Source organism: Photinus pyralis, unplaced genomic scaffold (genome assembly GCF_008802855.1).
Source record: "Photinus pyralis isolate 1611_PpyrPB1 unplaced genomic scaffold, Ppyr1.3 Ppyr1.4_LG10, whole genome shotgun sequence".
Lineage (NCBI taxonomy): Eukaryota > Metazoa > Arthropoda > Insecta > Coleoptera > Lampyridae > Photinus > Photinus pyralis.
In genome coordinates, this window is record NW_022170250.1 from 15,333,821 (window position 1) to 15,354,753 (window position 20,933).

Sequence of the window (20,933 nt, forward strand, 5' to 3'; positions counted from 1 at the left end):
AGTTTACCTGCTACTTCTTGCCATGTTATAATTTTATGTTACGCATTCACATAATTACAAACAATTAATTTTACAACACAATTTGATATTAATTTGACGGGTGCTTTTTTTATTGGTTTATTGGTTCTTTTTTTTCCAGCCTATTTCTATTGTTGTTCGGTGAACTACCATTTATTTTTGCAATGTAATTTATTATGGACTTGGACTTAAATTTCCGAGCTTTTACAATCTTAATAATTGCGATCATTATTAAACAAACTTTTCACAATTTCAGTGTTTTATTTAACCTTCCCTTCCCTACTGTGCTTCAAGTGTTCAGATGTTTGATCACGTGCCACGTTTCAAATTTAAGCGGGATCTTAATTAGTTTTGGAGGGAATAGTCATTCGGGTGGTCATTTGTAAACGTTGTCGGGTTGACTTTATTTCTGTGTTCTTATAGTGTGAAGTTAGCGTAGAACCTGGGGGTTAAGTACACTACACTACACCTGCTATTTTTTACTCGTAAGCACATGTTTAATCAACGCGGTCCGACTGATGATATCGTTCGACATCGTCCAATCGCTCGAAAAGCGACAGAAAATATTACACGAGTTTTTTAAAGAAGAATCTACAAGTCTACACCCTTTGTCAAGCAAATGCATAACAAATAGGTATATAGATTGACATATAATTTTGATTGACGTGTATATTTTACACATTTTACCTTAAACTGTGTTTATTTTAATTTATAATTTCCAAAAAATGCACCGAAAAAGTTTAAGCGGAGCTTGCTATCCATGGTAACGATTATTGGGACAATGGATTTTAAGCTCAGCTCAGCTTAAACTTTTTCGGTGCATACGGCATTTTATTATTCGACAGTTATAAATCAATACCCCGGCTAACCTTTCATTTTGTTACGCCACTGAACAGTACCAGAATAAATCAAAATACGTGGCGTCCTCTGCCGGATTTACAATCGCAACCGTAAGCAACTATAGTAGGCCGCGTATGTAAAAGATAAAGACAGAAGTAGAACAATGAGAAATGCATATGGCGTCCGTTTTCTATTTTTTGCACTTTTGCTTCAGAAATACTGTTTACGCAGTTTACAGTGCGAGTATTCGCATTATTTATTAATTTTACGTTAACAAACCGCACCGACGTCGAAACCCGTTGTATATACAAGAATAATCGTTAAAATAAAATCGTTTTTCGTGAGTACGTATGTTGAAACTTTTTTAATTTGTGAATGAAGAAAACTATCTGTGATATTACTATTAGTTAAAGTAACAACAAAATAAATCGCTTTGTTATTTATGAATTTTGAATATTTACAACTTAAATTGCGAGTCTGACAATTTACTTAAAAAATTTTACGTAAGTTAACCAAGTATGGTACGGTATGGTATTCTTTATTAAATGCAAGTATCCTAGTGCGATGTCTGTGTCAACAACAACAACAACACCTTCAGCTGCGGCGGCCACGACGTTCGCGGACGATGAGACCCAAAAGATAGATCAGGTTCCAGCTAAAGATAGTGAGTATTTGTTCCCCTTTTATTTTTGAGGCGCAGGTCCCGCGCCATGTTGGGGGGACTTTTTTGCGCAATTTTTTCAATTTTCGAAATTCCCGACCTGTCCATTTTGTTCACCTTCAAGTTCGCGCTGCACCATTTTTACCTCTCAAAACTGATAACTCAATTTTTAACTTTTCGTCGTTTTTAAGTGTCGTACCTCGTTTAGTTTTCGTTGTTCGCACCTCCCCTCTCTGTTTTTTGTTTTACGCGCCGCCACGTGCTCCACGCAAAACATGGGCCGTTCTAGAAGCACGAGCCTGAAATCGACCGGTAACGGTTTGTTGAGTAGACGCCGAAATCGGCGTTCGGAGACGTTGCACGTGTCGTGGAGTAGGACGACGGAGAGTGTCGCTACGTGTAGGTGCTAATCGTTTGGTTTTAGGGGACGAGCAGATGGACGGATTGAGTTTGTCATTGAATGTGGACGCGACGGAATTAAATGATCCGGCGATTCTCGCCGTTAAACCCGGACAACCCGTGTATCGATACACGCGCGAGGAGTTGATGCAACTGCGACAGGTTCCGCTGTCTCAGAAGCGACCCGAGCACCTATGCAATACGTTTAATAAGTAAGTCCGTGCGCTTCGGAGGTCGACTACTGTAAATTTCTGAATTGTTTACAGCCCTAACGGATTTTGGGACCCCGAGTTATGGCATCGAAACACAGTCGATACTCTTCTAGGTCCGGAACCTCTCGACATTCACAAGGTAAGGAAGCCGTTTTTAGCCGACGGCGTAGAGTAAATAACACTCGAAATAACATTTAGAGATGCCACGGGATAGGGAATGTTGGTTTATGACAATTATGCCCATGCAGTGCTGCCAGGGCCGGCTTTAGGCGTAAGCGGTGTAACCTAGCGCTTACGTCGCAGACGAGAGGGGCGCAAAAATTACTCATTTTTTACAGACGTAAAAATCCGTACACGGGAAGCATATTTATAAAAAGCAGACGTGTTATCCCTTCGGAAAACTCTGTAGCATTTTTGTACAGCTTTGTTTTTCAAAAAAATATGAGAACACATAAACCTACAAATAGGTAACCTATTGTTCAATTCCGCTGAATTGGAATTAGCGGGACATTACCTGATATAGGCGGTACGAAGTTCGCTAGTAATAAATGAACCTCTATACAGGGTGTTAATTAATGTCATGCAGATATTTCAGGAGGTGATCGTGATACTCGTCGACGTCCCAATAAGAAAAATGCAAATATATGCATGGCCTAAAAGCCGTCGTTTTCGTTAGACGGGGTGATAAAGAAAATGCAACACCCTGTGTATTGCGACCAACTATTTTGATACTTTATTGTAATGATTCTAAAAACAAATTGATCTATCAAATTTGAAACAATTATCCCAGAACATAAGGGAGAAAACGCAAAATACGAGAACAGAATTGAAACCTTGCCACCCTGTATAACAAAAATGGCGTCCTTTAGATCACGCACATACTTTCATTTTTTTTATTATTTTGACGAGCGCTGCCACCCACTGAAATATCTGCATGGCATTAATTAACAACCACAGATGTTTCTAGTAAAGACAAGCATATCGCATATTGTAAAAATCAGATGTGCGCATGCGCAAACTACGCAATGTCAACTTTATTATTTATAGATTTTTTTTAATTTTAACGAGAGATTCTTCTAGTAAAGGCAAACATATCGCATACTTTAAACATCAGGTGGTGCATGTGCAGACTACGCAATTTTAAGTTTCTTATTTATAAGAATATTTACGCCATAACTTACTTTCCTTTGTACAGGGTGACCAAATAAGAATGCGAGGTACTGTATCTGGGAACCTGTCCATCGTAGAGGCTTGCGGTAAAAAAAAGGTATTACTAAAACGGCCACGAGAAAAACCTGGAAAATATTTTTAAGTTTCTGAAATGGCCGCTAGGGGGCGTAACTGCAATCTGGAATCTAAAAAAGTGATTTTTCTGTGAATTCCGCTATATTAACCTAACAAAAAAATGTCCGGTCTTTGAAGTTGACGATAATCTGAACAATTTTTGTTTGACAATTTTTCCTGTACCTATCTCTAAAAATGAAGTGGGGGGTATTTAAAGGTTTCCGCAAAGAACACCCTGTATCTTCGAAACGGGCTGAGCCGATTTAAACAAATTCGGGTTAGTTCAAAAGAGCTATTCTTCAGCTACAAATATTATACTATTTGAAGTTTTGTTAGTTTCACATATCACCGCTTGAGGGCTTTTCGACATTCGACATTGCATTGGTTCGACATGAAAAAGTAGCTAAATGATGCCTAAACAAGTTCGCGAAAACAGCATCTCGATATCTTGAGATATATATATATATATTTTTATATCGTGATGGCCAGCATTTCGAGCATTTACGGCGGCATTAAAAGCTTCCTTTTTTAAATCGATCCACCTTAGGGCCACAAATTATATAATAAAAATAATTCCGGAAAAATTAGCTTAAAAAAATAAAATTTTGAGGGTATAAAATTTTCTTTGGCCTAAATTTTAGGTTAGGAACAAGATATCGAGATGCGGTTTTCGCGAGCTTGTTTAGGCATCATTTAGCTACTTTTTCATAAAAAAAATCGAACCAACGCATTTAATTTTTTTGAAAATTAACCATTTCTGTCCGAATGTCGAAAAAAGCCCTCAAGCGGCGATATGTGAAACTAACAAAACTTCAAATAGTATAATATTTGTAGCCGAAGAATAACTCTTTTCAATTAACTCGAGTTTGTTAAAATCGGCTCAGTCGTTTCCAAGATACAGGGTGTTCTTTACGGAAACCTTTGAATACCCCCCACCACTTCATTTTTAGAGATACAGGAAAAATTGTCAAACAAAAAAGGTTCAGATTATCGTCGTCTTCAAAGACCGGACATTTTTTTGTTAGGTTCTGTTAGCGGAATTCACAGAAAAATCACTTTTTTAAATTCCAGATTGCAGTTACGCCCCCTAGCGGCCATTGCAGAAACTTAAAAATATTTTCCAGGTTTTTCTCGTGGCCGTTTTAGTAATAAATTTTTTGACCGCAAGCCTCTACGATGGACAGGTTCCCAGATACAGTACCTCGCATTTGTATTTGGCCACCCTGTACACACTAATACTACATTATTGTACATATTTTGTCCATCCGAAAATAGGTAAGGTGTGTGGGCCCTGGGATCTTAGACTATATAGAATATTTATATGATCTAAGCTTTAAGACCAATATTAGCGCCATCTGTAATTTTCCTTCTCACTTCAAAATGGTAATCTAGAGGCATTAAGTTCCCCCACCACTCTGGCAGCGCGCTCTTAACTACCTGTGGTCTATTGGTAGTACAGGCCACCACATGTATTATTGTGGTATTACTAACATCTTTGAAGTTCTTAAGGTATTACTAACATTACAAAAAAAAACGTCACGTAATGTGCAATGCGCATTGAGATTTCTTGTGAGTGATTTCCCCCTCGGCTATAGCACGGTTAAACCTAACCATTTTTTAACGCCAGGTTTCATCTGCGAGCGAAAGCGAAAAGAAAGAGGCAGCGCAATTACGTGCAGCTCTTGAACAACAAATGGACCAATTGCGAGATGTCCATCAAAAACAGGTGGCGGCGCTTCGTGACGAGATTGCCGAGAAACAACAACTTATCAACGATATCAAAGAGTGAGTACTGCGACTCTAAGCAAGAAAGTGCGAAATTTTTTTGTTTTTGAGTTGAATGGATTTTTGGATTTGTGCTACCCAAAAATTCATTCAAACAATTAAATTCAAAAACTCAAAAAAGTGCTAAAACCTAACCTGTATATTTCCCTTTCAGCTCGAACCAAAAGCTAATGCTAACGCAACAGCAATTGCAATCCGACTATGAGAAGGTCAAGGCGGAAGAAACGGATAAGTCCAACAAATTGCAGGAACTCATGTCAGTAGATAAATTAAAATATAAACGCTCAATCCTTTCTTCCAATACCACTCCCAACAACAACATCACCACAAACTACTCGCCCTCGCCCATTCGCATAAAACCCTCCAAAGTCGAAACGTGGGCGCAATTTGTGCCCTACAAAGACGAATGCGCGAAAGAAATCGCGACGCCGAAAAGTATTAAAAAATCTCAAAAAAACGAAATTAACCGGCTAGCGAAGTTGGTAGCTAACGGACAATTTACCGTGTCGATATTTCACATTCACACGTTTCACTTGCATTTATTTATTTCTTTGACACTACTTCTAGTCACACACAAGTGCCCTACGTATATCATTGTCGACTAAAGCGCGAATTTATTTACTCTTTCATACTGAAAGATCGTTTCTGTTTATTTTGCCACGTTATTGCGGTACCCAGTGTAAGTATTATACAACCCCCGTTTCCTTCTAGTCGTCCTGTGATATTTTTTTTATATTTATTTAATGTCGCATCACACCACGGTTTGGTTAAGTTTTATTTACAAACAGTCAGGAGAGATGCTACGAACTGTGATTTAGAAACAATGGCACCTTTTGTTTTACGCTTTGTTTATAGTTTGTACAAAATTGTACAGTGTATAGATGTTACGGTTGCAAATTTTAATGATTGTTAATGCAAAAGATTTGCTATATTTTTAGAGTAATTGTAAACTGTAAGCGGTTTCAAATTAGGAAAAAGAGATGCTTCTGAATCAAAAATAGTTGTAAAGCTGTTGTAAAGTGTATAATAGAGAGATATTTAAGATGAATTGGTTTAATTCCCTTTCTGTTTTTTTTTTACCTACGCGCGACGTACAAAAATAAAGCCTAACCAAAATCCGTGAGCGTGATGTGGTATGATGCTCAACTGAATGTCTTCTGCAGTTCTACTAACGAGCGTCGTGAACAAGCGCGAAAGGATCTCAAGGGGCTCGAAGATACAGTTGCTAAAGAACTTCAGACTTTACATAATCTCCGTAAACTGTTCGTGCAAGATTTACAGGTAAAATGCTTTGCTCACTTACGCGAGTGCCTCTGATACAATGCTATTTTCAGGCCCGAATTAAAAAAGCTATCACTTCCGACGATAACGAAGAGGACGGAGGATCTTTGGCGCAGAAGCAGAAAATCTCATTCTTAGAAAATAATTTAGATCAACTCACGAAGGTGCACAAACAGTTGGTGCGCGACAACGCCGATTTGCGGTGCGAGCTACCAAAGTTGGAGAAACGTCTGCGCGCCACGATGGAACGTGTCAAAGCTCTCGAATCCGCACTGAAGGAAGCCAAAGAGGGTGCTATGCGCGATCGTAAAAGGTGAACGTTAGCGTCGGTTTGAGGTGGAACTGATTTTTGACATTTTGCCAGGTATCAATACGAGGTGGACCGTATTAAGGAGGCGGTCCGACAGAAGAACCTCGCGAGGCGTGGTCCTGTTGCTCAAATTGCGAAACCGATCCGTGCCGGTCAACAGCATCACGCCATTATCGGTGGTACTAATGCAGTTCGTCCTATGGCCAAAGTTATTAATAGCGACGATGGTCAAAAACGCAAATCTATTATTGCCACTGGAAATAAAGGTGAATGGTACAGTATTTTTTTTTTCGCAAGTTGGCACAGTTTATTACTTTAGTGTCACTTTATGTTTGCAACGTTGCCATGTGTGCAGTGACCTAATATGAATTGACTGGATATACAATGCTTTATTTTAACGTTAAAATCTTGTGACTTTGGTTCTCACTTACTCACTATTCTGTTGGTTAGGAAGTTTCAGAATATTTATTAGGTAGCCATTTTAAAGTTTCTTAGTCCATCTGGTGTCTTCAACGTGATATTTTCACTATTAGAAATTAATCCACTACCTATGAGGCCAAAGATATCGTGCTCGATAGCAACTCTATTGTCCAGCCAATAAATAAAATTAATAAACAAAATAAAAATAATTTCAAAACCAGTAATGGTCAAATTTGGATATTGTGTTCCATTAACTGAGTATGTATGAGGCAAAACTGTGATTGATTCGAACTTCCTTTAAATAAAGCTAGAAAATTGACCTTTATTAAAGGTCCATGTTGTACGAGCAGGTCCATATATTAAAAGTACTACACGTTCAGAGATTATTTGTTTTCACAAACTGTTGTAGGAACAATTTTTTGAAATATTATGTACAACTTGGACCTATTTCAAGATGCAAAAAATTTTGAGTTGTTTTGAGCCAATTCCCATTATACAGATTTTAGGTGCAATTTGAAAAATTGAAGTTTTTGACATTTTTACTTCCTAATTTTGAAAAATCGCAGCGACCTTGGAAAACTTTTTTAAGACCTTCAGTGGTCACTAAAAAAATTCCTTACACTTTAAGGATTAGAGTATAAAAAAGAGGGCTCGTTTATCTTGAACGGTTTAAGGCATCTCAAAATTTTGAGAGAAAAATTGACATATCAAAAGCTATAAAAGATAGGTACTTAAAAATTAATTGCGTTGATTCAGAATAAAATGGCGCATTTAGAAAAAAATAGAAAATGGTATGTTTCTATTTAAATAAAATCAAGATGGCGTCACTTCCGGTATTACGTAAACGGCGCCATCTAGAAATTATTTTATTTCAATAGTCGATTATGGTTGTTAACCAAATTTCAAGCTTGTATTTCAACTGCAAGTTTAAAAACTTGTAACGAACAAGTTACGTGAATCACCCTGTATACAGACCATTCTATTTAATACTTTTTAGTTTGAAATATGCGGACATCCCCATACTTAATTGTTTCTCTGAATTGACCATCACAATAATTGTGAGTAAAAATACTTCATATTTAATAATTCTTTGGCTTGTGACTTCTTCCCATTTCTAGGAAGTCGAGGGCTGAAGCTCTGGGTGCATTTTACACATTTTTTCCATGAATCTAACAGTCGTCTATATAAATATATATAAATTTGGCCTACATATTTGCAAAAAAGTTAAAGGGGGGAATTAATATTAGTGACTTAGGGTTATAGCACATTTCCTTTCGAATCATTTAATGGTGTTGAATTCTGGATTGATATAATTGGAACAACCCCTCCTAGATTTAGCTTTGTTGTGTGAGTTCGTGAAAACAAAAAAGCTCTCGGAAAAACAGTACTGGAATAAGACGTGTTCTTAACTCTTGATATTTTTCCAGATGAGTGCTGAAACAACTATCCGAAGCTGAAATGGTGCATTAATTAGAAGTAGTGAAGGAACTTGAAAAAAAAGTAATACCAAATATATTACTACTAATACGGCTGCGTTTTAAGTTTTTTTATGCAAACTTCCCCGGCAGTTATTAAAAATGAACGCCCGGCTAATTTTGCGTAAAGACACTTATTTATACGTGCTTACTCGCTTATTTTATTCTAGTATAAGGTGCACTTTTCAACTATGTTTCCTAAGCAGATTGCTCTCATTAAAATGTTGAGCAGTTAGCTTCGAAAATATTTTTAAAGTTAAACGCTGTTGTTGTCACCACATCATAGATGTAGCAGGGGTCTTAAATCGGTTTCTTTTTTATAAAGCTTATGTGGTTGTACAGTAATCGATGGTATAACTGATATTTTACTACTTTACTGTGTTATTTATTGGCAGTGGTGTACAATAATTGTTGGAATTACAAGTGCAATGTATTTATTGAGATAAAAGGAGACACTTTCCAGTGAATTTGCACCGAGTTAGTGCTTGTTATGAAATGTCGCCACGTCTATACCCCAGTACTTTTCTTTTCTTTGAGCAAAACTGACAATAGATTAATGGGTGAAATGCGCACGGACCGATACTGGAAAATGGATCTATTAGTAGTAGCAAAGCACTCTTTAGTTAAATTAATACAACACTAGTATAATTTTCTAGTAAATTTATATTTTCCTACTAAAGTACGTCTTTCTTCCTTTGTACAGTAGCTAAATTATTTTCGATTTATTTATATTTGATTGTATAAATTATGTGCTTTTTAATTTTATTAAATATTTTGTGTTACGTTTGTTTTGTTTTATTTGTTCTTGTTCTGCATCAATTAAGTGAGGGCCGACTTGACGCACGAGTAAGTTAGGCAGCTGCAATACACTTCAATAACATCTGTTGTAAGTGCAAAGGGTGTTCTTGAAGGATTTGATGTAGTTAGAATTATGTTTCTGAATTTGACAAGTGGAGGATGGCATTGTGTAATGTAATTATAAGTATACATTTTGCTTCAGTTGGTATTGCAATTTATGAAATGAAATTATATTGTAATAAAGTGAAATAACAAGGAGTTGGTTTGATATTTCTGTTAAATTTTTTAGATTGTGACTGCTGGGCTTCCAAGTTCATACAGATTTCTCAATAGAAGGGATTGTTTTTACTTAATTATAGCTGTTCTTTTTGAGTTTCTCAATTACTTTATAGTTTATTTTATCACTACCGGGTAAGTATAAACAATATAGGTATAAATGAAAAATTTATATTTTACAAGAAGAAAGAGGATATTTTGAATAGTACGAAAGTCTTTTGTTTCTAGCGTCATTGATTATGTGCACCATCTGCACTGTGCGTTTTATAGGCATCTAATTTTTTCACAACCGTGTATATTTATTTATTTATTTATTGTCCCTCTTGTTCTAGGCCCTCAACAGGCTTACGCCCAATTACAGAGTGACCCGCATAATGCTTTTTTAGAGGTGCCCCTGCAGAAGGTCTTAAGTTGTTCTATACTACTCCGGTATTTACCTTACGAATTAGGAAAACTGCAGGAAAACCTAATTCGGAGTAGCCGGCAGAATGCTCGAAACTGATCTAAGGAAATTCCCATCTCTGCCACAGATGAAAAATTCACTTCAAACCAGGTTCGAACACCCGACCTCCGGATTTATACCTCAACGCTCTATACGACTGAGCTATAATGCCGGTATGAATCAGATCTGGCAACGTCGCCTCTATTATGAAAATTTGCTTGTTAAAAGTGTGGTTAAGTTTACTTCCAAAATAGAAATTCTTAACTTGGAAAAGAGATATTTGTTAAATATTCTCTACATGTTTAATTCAGCGTGTACGAAAATAAGCTCATTTTACGCGCGTTTATGCACTACACAACCGAAGCAAACCCCGAAAGAGTTTTATAAATATCTGTTACGTGAATGCGAAAAGCTACCCGATGGTGGCCCCAGAAAGTTCTACAAAGATTCCGTAAAACAGGTGAGTTGCGGCCTGTATCACCGCTTTTAATTGTGAGCGATTGCAGAGTTTCAAACAACACGTTAATGAGAGTGATCCGGAACGTATACGCCAAATTATAGATCGTGCTTACGAAGATGCCGCGTGGATTTTAAAGAAGGTATCGTGTAACTACAACTGCGATGGTCTAACGGTTATTTTCAGTATAAAAAATGTTAAACGTTCCGTTGGCCAGTTCAGATAGCGAAGCGAGTGAGGATCAGTTTTGGAGTGCAGTTCTGCTTTATCACAATCGGCCTCATTTAGTTAACAGAAGATTGCTGGGTGTCTCTCAAGCGTTGTTTGTTAAGCTTTCATTCAGTAATCTCTCCGTGCGAAATGTCTGCGAGCTTTTTACACGGTCTGCTATACTCTATGAGGCTAGGAAATTACCTCGGCTTCTAAAGGAATTTATTAGCGTAGATTTTGTTAAGAATATCCTTGAGCCGTTTGACAAAAATGTGTCATTTGAAGACTGTAGCGAGCGTGACTTTCTGACGAAGGAGGATGGCACGTTTGTGTCTTTGCGAATTTTGTTAGCGAGACAGGTCAGCGTTGATAACTGTTTAGAAGTTGTGGTCTTCGATAAGAGAGTAAAAACTGCTACATTTATCGCCGTTTCCGAGTTCGACAGGAGAGAATTGGCGCCAAGTTTTCTTTACCAACTTGCACTTAGCTCGGGATATTTGTCGCTTTACCTACAAAGTTTTGAGGATGCCGAAAGTCGGAGTGCCGAGTGGTTGACCGAGCAACTATTTCTGAAACTAATGAAGTGGATTGACGAATACAACCCAAATGTTAACGTACAGCAATCGTTGAGTTTGGTGCCGGTGGAGGCCTTTACGTCGCTGTATCACAATTTAAAAGCTAAGTACGGGAGGAAAATTGTCAAGGTACTTTTAATGGGGTTTTTTCCGTGTCATGTCACACATTTTTAGGAATGGCCCGAAAATACTGACCCGCACAAGTTCGTGTACGAAGATCTGGCGATTGCCGCTTATCTCATTACATTGTGGAATACGATTGACGCAAATAAAAAACCGCAGTTTGTCGATTTAGGTTGCGGCAATGGGCTTTTGACTTTTATTTTGACAAAGGAAGGGTATGGTGGTACAGGTATTGATGTACGTCGTCGAAAAATCTGGGATACATTCGAGGGTGTCGATTTAAAAGTAAGGCTTGCGAGTTAATTAAAATAGTCGTTAATCGTGAATGTTTAGGAGGAAGTGATCTCGCCATCCGCCGCTTGTCTTTTCCCGCATGCGGATTGGATAATCGGAAATCATTCGGATGAGCTGACTCCTTGGATTCCGGTGATTGCGGCGAGAAGTTCGTATGGGTGCAATCTGTTTTTACTGCCTTGCTGCGCTTATGACTTTAATGGTAAGAAATACAGGCGACGAAATACGGGGGTGAGCGTCTACTGTGATTACTTGGAGTACGTGAAAAGCATCTGCGTTACTTGTGGGTTTAGCATAGCGGTCGACAAGCTTCGCATTCCATCCACTAAACGCACTTGCTTTGTTAGTTTTGGTCGCACTTATTGTGAGACAGAAATGGCGGATGCGGATAGACACGTACAAGCCATGATAGGTCAAGGCTCTGTGGAGTCGTGCTGGAACGAAGAGTTTGTAGCACGCGAGCCTAAAGAGAGGGTGCGAAATTGTACACAACTGGATAGGGGAGTAATTGCCGACATTATCAAGAAGATTACTTTACTGTTATTGGAACAACCTGAGAATTTGAAAAGATACGATGGTTGCACGTGGAATAGGGGCTCTCGGGCGCCATTGTCATTGGTAGCAAAATCGCTTGGTAAGGAAGACTTGGGGCAGTTAAAGAACGAATGCGGTGGTTTAAAGACTTTATTAAGGAATCATCGTTATATCTTTGAAGTTGCCGAGGGATGGGTTTGTTTACGCCTACCTCCAACTGCCGTGTTGACAAACTTAAAATACAAAGAAAAATTGTGTTGGTTTAATGGAAATCATCCCGATGGTTGTTTTCACAGTAGTGAAGTTTGTGCATATCGGCATTAAGTTTGCAAATAAATATTTTCTTGTTGTTTTCTTGTGATGATGGCACATTTACAGAACTTTCTTTGAATTTACAAATCTCAGAGAATTTGCCCATTTTTTTGGGAAATTTATACAGCCCCATCTGGAAGTAGGTATAAACTAATCGAACTGATACTTTACACGGCTTTCTTGGAAATGTAAGAAAGCCAAAGTGTGTAGCCTCTTTCTGTATGGTATTTGTTGGATCATCAAGGCAAATCCAACCATGGAAAATGTCTATATGGCAATATAAAGCCCTGAAATCCTATTATGTATCTAGAAATTATTCTAAAAAAAAAGGTTTTCCACCAAGGCCAGTATATAGCGCATTTACCATGCATGGATCAATAATCAGTACTTTCCAAAAGGCCATTATTTTTGTCTACAAGGTCTATGGTTACAATTTTAAAAATACTTACATCTCGTTGGCATTGCACAGTTTGCGCATGCGCACATCTGATTTTTACAATATGCAACTTGATGGCCTTGACTATAATATATACTATGATATATATATAATATATGGCCTTGATTAGAAGCATCTGTGGTTAAAATATCGAAAAATCTACAAATAAGAAAGTTAGCATGAGCGCACCTTGTGTGGTTTGCGTTTACTTGAAGCATCTGTGGTTAACATTTGAAAAACATCTCAATAAATAAGAAAGTAGACATTGCGCATGCGCACATTAATCGTCATTTTTCTTGGTCGAGGTGCCAGAGCTATAAGCTACCAAATGCAAGAAGCTAGAACGAACTAAATTTATTGCAAACTGCAGTAGTTAAGGCATCGGGCGGAGAAAGTGGTCATAATTGCACCTTCCAACATGAGTGAGACAATGCCCTAAAAATAATAAAAAGCCTGATCCAAAATTTTAAATGACACCTTGTATTTTTTTGACATTCTGAAAGAGTGTAGTTTTGTTGGTATCACTGTGTACAATAAAGACTTGTTGCAAAATGAAAAGTATAACTGATCACTTTCGACAGTAGATAAATGGAAAGCAGATTGTAACAAACCGAGTAACTTATTACAAAAAAACATCACAAATATCCATTTAAAGTTTTCGCGTTGACACCTGATATATGTATTTATGAACGAGATAAGTCTTCCCGTTCCTATGGAGCTCTGGTATATTTGTAGTAGGTATAATTAGGTAAGTTTCTTAGATGGGTGCGCAGATATTGTGCAATATGCCAAGGATCAGTCGGGCCTACCCCCAATGCCCTTCCTTGGGATACGCCACGAAAATGACGATAAAAGATTGAAGTTTTGTATCCTAAGGTAAATTAAAAGTCAAATAAGAGTCTTGCAAAAATAATTTTTTATAACACGTATTTTAAACCGTTTCTAAGGTTAATTTAAATTAAACTATGGATTGTTACATTATCCTTTATACAGGGTGGTGACTTGCGTAACGCATCATAGGGATTTCAATGTATAATACATAACATGCGTTTATTGGCTCCCCAAATTATTTTAGAGCAAAAATGTATTAAAGTTATTTGTAGAAAAAATTTTTTTACGCCAATCAACCGTATTAGTTTTCAATTTTTTTCATATAAAGATGGAAAATTGGAAAAATAAAACCCGCATCTTTTTCAATAATCTGCCATGCCATGGAATTTTCTAAATCCAAAAGATATCCAGTTATCAATTAGTAGCAGTTCGAAATGGATTTTATGATCTATTTGGTTACTGACTTATTCGAACATTTATTGTAAATTGTTACATTAGGCAAACCGTTGTTAGTAATTTGGTCTTTCTTTATGTTGAATTCGCTGTTCTAAATTAAATACCTTTTGATAGATTTTGATTTGTTTTATAGCTGTCATTCCATGGCAAGACGGATATTGGCGTAGTTTTTGTATTATAAAATTCCATGGCATCGCAGATCATTGAAAAAGATGCGGGTTTTATTTTTCCAATTTTCCGTCTATATTATGCAAAAAAAAAGAAAACTAATACGGTTGATTGACGTAAAAAAATTTTTCCTACAAAAAACCTTAATACATTTTTGCTCTAAAATAATTTGGGGAGCCAATAATCGCATGTTATGTATTTTACATTGAAATCCCTATGATGCGTTACGCAAGTCACCACCCTGTATACTATTTAAAGTAAGTTTTGTTGATTCTGTTACCATGGTTGCTACCATATATCCCTGGTTGCTACGCCAGCCTTGAGACACAATATTTTGCTCTCATGATAAAATATTAATAAAAGACGAATTGTTTATTCATACGGTGTTTAATTTATAGCTCAAAAGACTCCCTTCAGTCGCTCAGACTTAAATTGGGCATCGTCCTTTAAAGTACCTATAAAACACCTAATTATCTTAATAGCAATAGCTTTTTGTCCAGGAATTGCGTGAATCGTCGCTCAGTTGAATACTTGAATAAAACCAATACATTTAATGTGATTTATTTATGGTTTATTTGAATAAACAATTATAAAGCCTACATGAGTTGAATGGAACTAAAATACACCGTGGTTCGTTTGAACTACTTTTCAAATATTGAGTTTGTGGTTTGTCACGGATTTCAAAAGTTAAAACGAGTTGTATACTGAAAATAAGCTTTAAAGCAATTGCGAAAACAATTTGATTATAATAAACTCGGCAATATAGATTTCGATTTTTTTCGCGGTCTTCTATTCTGTGTGGCGAGAAGTGTCGCCCCCCTCCTACCCATTAGCGAAAGATCTCTGTAATATTCCTTAACCTAATTCTAAAACCTGTATTTGATCGAAAGTTGTGACGTTGATTAAAATTTATCCCAATCGTACTTGTACCCAATTACCCGTTTCATTCAATTGCACGCAATAGAAACGTGAACGTCGAAAGTTTGTTAACAAGTCGCTGCTCTCGCACTATTCGCGTAAAGACGTAGAACGTATCCGTCGTTGTCTCTAAAACAATTGAATGTGGTTCGAGATACCTGTTGATTGTGTCGTAAATTAAATCCATTTAGGTGAGTGTCTTTTTTGAATACATCGCAAACTGCGCATTTTCAAATGTGCCGGCGCGCGTTTCAAATTTGTTATGCGCGTTTTAGCAATAGACAAATGTGATTTAATTTGCGTGCGGCTGCTCGCATAAATCGTATCGAGCAAGGACAATGAAATAATTACAAATCTTGCACGTCATGTTACCTACTTTGAGAAAATAAAATTTGCTTCCCAAATTGAACCAATAATTGCACCAGTTGTAAACAAACTTTCCCCTGCGTTATTGGGTGCAATTCGATATTCAAAACGATTTATGACTTCTCAATTCAGATTTTCGTAAATTTTCATTTAAATGGGAAAACCGAGGGGAAAACAGTACCATTTACAGTCGACGCTGCCAAATCGCTATTTAAGTGGAACTTCCGCTTTGTCTTATTTTATCATTTAACTTTGAAACGTTTTGATTACGTGAACTGAATTCATCGAGATTTTATCATATTTTGTCAGGGGCCTGTGCTAAAGCGTCATTCGGTTGTAAAACACGTGTAGGTATATAATTTCAATTAAGGACAGTTTAAATGTCGCACGTAATACCTATGCAATATTAATAATTAAACACTCATTGACGATATCGAATAGACAAACATCTAATCAAATACTACAAAGTGCGATACGTTTGCATTAAAAAAATATATATTTCGTTTTTTACTAATCATAGTAATACCTACCATATGACTGGTTTCCTAATTAGGTATTCATACAACCATACAGATACATAAGTAAATTGAAAATGCAATTTTTATTTATGTCGTGATACAAGATCAAGTGAAAGTGGGCCCAAGATAGATCCTTGTGGAGCATCTGCTCTTTCGTAAGTGTATAGTCTTTTGTTATGTATTAGATATTTGCAATTAATAAATCTACAAATCATCTTGAATAATTAATCCATATTATAGGTATTATATTCCTCACTTTGTAGTACATTATAATATTATTGTGGTAATGTGTGTTTACATAGGTGCATTTACACAGTACAAAGTTTGTTTACCTATAGTGCACAATTAATCGCTATATCTGGAAGGTCATTAGATAAATCCTGGTGTGTATCGCGTAAATCGTAAATGTTCCTACTCCAGATTTTTGGGCTAGGTAACTAACCAGCGATTTTGGATATTTAAGTACTTTTGGGTACAATATTAAATGAGGTAGCATGGTGTGGGACATTGCGGTAATCCCACCTTGAGAGTTAAGGTCCATTGTTGCATCAGGATTCAGGAGGCTCAAAACGGTTGAAAGTTGTATCAAATGGAATTCGTTTTAATGTATCTCGGCGACTTCTTCCATGGCCTGTAAAAATAAAAAGCCAATCTTTTCGTAATTTTCTTGGTTTTTGTCCAGAGAGATTCTCCCATGGGGTCTGAAAAAGGTATTAGAAGGTACCTGGAACTCTCAGGACGGGCCTCTTTCTCGAGAAATGGTAGATTTGTCTTTTTTAGGTGCTTCCGTTAAAGCCTCACAGAACTCTTTGGAGAGCACTCCAGAAACCCTACAAAGTCTTTGAAGATTATGAATAAAACTGCGCTTTAGGTCTTTTCTCGCTTTCCGGAGACCTAAGAGGGCCTGGACAAGCGGTTTGATTTCAGTCTCCCAGGCATTTACCATAGCCTTAGAACTCATTTCCATTATCTTTCAGTGCCCTCCAAGAGCTGTCAGACACTTTTCCTTTTCTAACCACTTTAGGTCCTTTAAAAAACCTCGTAGGACCATTTCCAGGCCTTTCCCGAGAATATTTTAGAAACTTTCTTCAGTTTCGTCTGTTTATATGTTCACTGAATTCCTAGGAATTTTGAGAAAAAGTCATTTATACTACACATACTACAAAGTAGCCCCAAAACCTCCCCCGGATGCGCCATTTATGTTTAAAAAATAAAGTGTATTTGTGTAAATTAAGGGATGATTGTGTCATCGCAATATTTGATACACTTAGTGTCCAAACACTAAATAAAGCGTGTGTGTAGAAATTTTGTTGGCTTTATTCAATTTATTTTATGATACAGGTCATGTGAAAGTGGGCCTAAGATAGATCCTTGTGGAGCGCCTGCTCTTATATACTACTGTAGTGCTGTGTAGTTCACTTATATTTATGTATGAAACATTTTCAAGCAATTACATACAATGAAATCGTATATTATTCCTGTTTTTGTAGTAAGTAGGTACTTGATATTGTCTTAACGTGTATTTACATATAGGACTTCTGCACTTAGACAGTTTGTTTACCTCGAGTCTCAAATTAATCACTAATATTGATTCTCTACTTATATCTTGAAGGTCATTAGATAAACCCTGGTATTTTTAATGTTGAGTATTTTCGCAAAGACGCGTAACTGTAAGTATATCACAGACTTTTGAGTTCTTTGTGGCTCAAAATTCAGTACCATTGTAAGGTAAGTGTGTTGTGGGACATTGTGGTACCTACCCATTAATCCAACCTTAAAAAACAAGTGAGCGAATGCGCAGAGCGCGCCATTAACGTATCGAAACTGATGTCTCTTAAACAGTTACCATAGTCTTTGCCTCGGTCTTTGCAAAGCCCTCAAAGGGCTGCTTAGACTCTTTCTAGCACTTTTAGACACCTCTAGAGCTTTAGTCGCGCTTTTCCTAGATCCTTTCTACGGTTTTAAACGCAGTTCTTTTCTTAAGAATATGCTGGAGCCGAGGTTGGAGCTTTCCCAGATCTTTGTCGGTTCGCCTCTCAGAAGAAGTTCTAGAAAGCCTTATGTAGCAAAGATTTTCTAGAGCTATCTAAGGCTTTTTACTCTGATTTGCCGTTGTCAACGCTTTTCAGTCATTTTAAGTTCTTTTTAGGCTCACCTAGTTATGGGAAGAGTCCAAAAGGCTTTCTAAAAAGATCCAAGGGGTAATTGGAAGGCACTTGAGGGCATCTTTCTAACGCTGTATAGCGCTTTTTCAGAGCTTTATACTTGCAGATCATTTTAGGTCCCGGCTACCGAGCTTACTTGCCCCCCCCCCCCCCCCCCCCCGAGTTTCCGTATCCTTCGCAGATGTTTCTGTCATTTGCATACACCCCTCTATTGTTTTACAAATGGAGTAGAAGACTAAAAAGAACAGTCCAAATGACGCCAACAGATCAGGGCGGTCCTTTATAAATTTTTAGTGAGTTTTCTCTAGAAAGCAACTTTTATTGGGGAGAATGTAAAGAGAATTTAAAGGAAAAGGACCTGCTATGGGACATTTTTGTTGTTCTAGAAGACTGTCTAGATTCTAGAACCTCTTAAATTCTGTTCCACTCTTTTTATGTCCTTTCCAGGATTTGCAAGCCTTCGTAAGTCCTTGAAAAAAAAATATTCCTAGAAATCACATGTGAAGGGGGGGGGGGGGGCTGAAATGCGCTCTGAAACCAGGTTTCCAAAACTTTTTAGGATCCTTCCAGAACTGTTCAGGTTATTTCCAGGGCGTAGACAGTCTAGAACCCTTAGTTATGCCTATTAATAACGCTCTGGAAAAGCGCATCGAAAGCTGTGTTAATGTCTAAAAAAAAACTCTGGGAGGGAAGGACTTTTGAAAGTACTTCTAAAGACTTAGGAGGCTAGAAGGTTATGGAAAGCCAGATCGCCTACTAGTATTTTCCAGAGTTTCCGGGAAGAGCTAAAGCGCAATGTTTTTAACTTTTTTTTTTCATATTATTCAAAGGCCTTCCAGAGTGCCACTTAACATTTCCAGGGAAAGAGCGGGATGACAGAAATCATTGAAAAACATACCATCATGCTCTGAAATGTTTTTGATTGATCTGGTAAGAAGAATCTTGAAGCGCATCGAAAGCTCTGGCAAGTATCCAAAAAGTCCTAGAAAGGGTACTTGAGTCTTTGAAAGGTTGATTCGAAGATGAGAAAATTTCAGGAAAAACACGGAAAGCTTTGGCGCTGTATAGGAGGCTCTAGCAGGGACTTGGGAAACCTCAGAAAAAATAAAATTACAAAATTTAGAAAATATAATAAATTCCGAAAATTAAATTTCAGAAATTTTAAAAAAAAAACAGCCAAAATTCGAAGATTAAAAAATTTCTATAAAACCATAGGGTAAAAATTTATGCATGATCATATAGTTTCAATCTTGATTTCGGTTAATCTGTATTTTAAAATTTCATACGGGAGAAAAAATAATTAAGCAAATGAAAAATCCAAAAGATGCCCAAATTTCGAAGATTGAAAAATCAACGGAGAAGAGTTGGGAGGGCCAATTTGATACTTCATTCCTGAAGAAATCTCCCAGAAAATCGATTCTAAACTGCTACTGCACAGCGCTATGATCTAAAATTTTGTGTAAAGTTTTTCATGATCTATCACAAGAAAATATATGCTAGCCTCACAAGAAATATGCGGAATTTATTGCTGATGATTTTATAAAATTTCAAACAAATTCAAAGTGGAATTGTATTATAGGAATTTAGGTGGAATTATGAGAAATTGGGTGGAGTTATAAAAGTTCCGGACCAGTAGATTATCTTTATTATTTATGAAGCAATTTTTTAAACAATTGGTGGACTTATACAGAGTGAACATTGTGTCTGGAACATTGGATTTATCTTAAAAACAAGATTTTTTTAAAGATACATCGAAAATGATTACAAAATTTGTTTCCCATTTACGTACTTTATATTTGTGGTCAGTGGCGTACTTCTGGATGGTGAAGGGGGGCATATTTTTTTAATGGCAACTGCTAGTTTGCTTAAAGACTACACTTTGTTGGATATAGTAACATAAAAAACTTATTTTAAATTTAAAAATATCAAATTTAAGAGAAAAATTCCAATTAAGTAAAATGTTGTGTTAATTAATATTATAATTTTTCTAGTTTGCGTTGAAGAAAAAATTTATTATGGTAGTTGCGGCAGCAATTTATTGAATAAATCATTAAAAGTTTATAAGTAAATCTATATGCTTCAAAATTTATTTACAATGACGTGCATCTACAGAACTAAGAGGGAACCTTTTTTTATGACGTCATAAACATGATCAAACTAGTAAAATTATAAAATCAATTACCTAATTAAATTTACGTTACAGTAGTTTTTAATTCTGTCTCTGATAGCAGTAATATATATATATATATATAGGGTGTCTCATATAAAAACAAAAAATAAAGGTCAGTGCTAAACCGGAAGTCGAATTATATTACGATTAGATGGACAACCACGCCAATTATTAAAAGAATAAGAGATAACCGACTGTT

At 36.7% G+C, this 20,933-nt stretch overlaps 3 protein-coding genes across 8 annotated transcripts; all 3 read left to right on the plus strand.

Moving 5' to 3' along the window:
- The first annotated feature begins 1,014 nt into the window (after window positions 1-1,014).
- LOC116161627 lies at window positions 1,015-2,320 on the plus strand. 5 transcript variants are annotated; one of them, XM_031475043.1, is made up of 4 exons: window positions 1,015-1,361; window positions 1,411-1,522; window positions 1,944-2,130; window positions 2,185-2,320. In XM_031475043.1, the coding sequence occupies exons 2-4, from the start codon at window positions 1,423-1,425 to the stop codon at window positions 2,303-2,305; spliced, it is 408 nt and encodes a 135-aa protein (XP_031330903.1). In that variant the 5' UTR covers window positions 1,015-1,361; window positions 1,411-1,422; the 3' UTR covers window positions 2,306-2,320. The 5 variants fall into 5 exon arrangements, with proteins under 5 accessions (XP_031330903.1, XP_031330902.1, XP_031330904.1 ...); XM_031475042.1 differs by having other exon boundaries at window positions 1,419-1,522; XM_031475044.1 differs by having other exon boundaries at window positions 1,015-1,202; window positions 1,419-1,522.
- A 2,702-nt stretch (window positions 2,321-5,022) lies between these two features.
- Window positions 5,023-9,471, plus strand: LOC116161634 (kinesin heavy chain-like). 2 transcript variants are annotated; one of them, XM_031475055.1, is made up of 6 exons: window positions 5,023-5,199; window positions 5,354-5,455; window positions 6,363-6,480; window positions 6,534-6,793; window positions 6,845-7,063; window positions 8,638-9,471. In XM_031475055.1, coding segments are annotated over exons 1-6 (792 nt in total). In that variant the 5' UTR covers window positions 5,023-5,107; the 3' UTR covers window positions 8,639-9,471. The 2 variants fall into 2 exon arrangements, with proteins under 2 accessions (XP_031330915.1, XP_031330914.1); XM_031475054.1 differs by having other exon boundaries at window positions 6,845-7,056.
- A 946-nt stretch (window positions 9,472-10,417) lies between these two features.
- On the plus strand, window positions 10,418-12,763 carry LOC116162025 (probable tRNA (uracil-O(2)-)-methyltransferase). Its single transcript, XM_031475542.1, has 5 exons — window positions 10,418-10,661; window positions 10,708-10,800; window positions 10,845-11,572; window positions 11,618-11,851; window positions 11,900-12,763. Exons 3-5 carry the CDS (start codon window positions 10,853-10,855, stop codon window positions 12,716-12,718), a joined length of 1,773 nt encoding a protein of 590 aa, XP_031331402.1. The 5' UTR covers window positions 10,418-10,661; window positions 10,708-10,800; window positions 10,845-10,852; the 3' UTR covers window positions 12,719-12,763.
- Window positions 12,764-20,933: the final 8,170 nt, after the last annotated feature.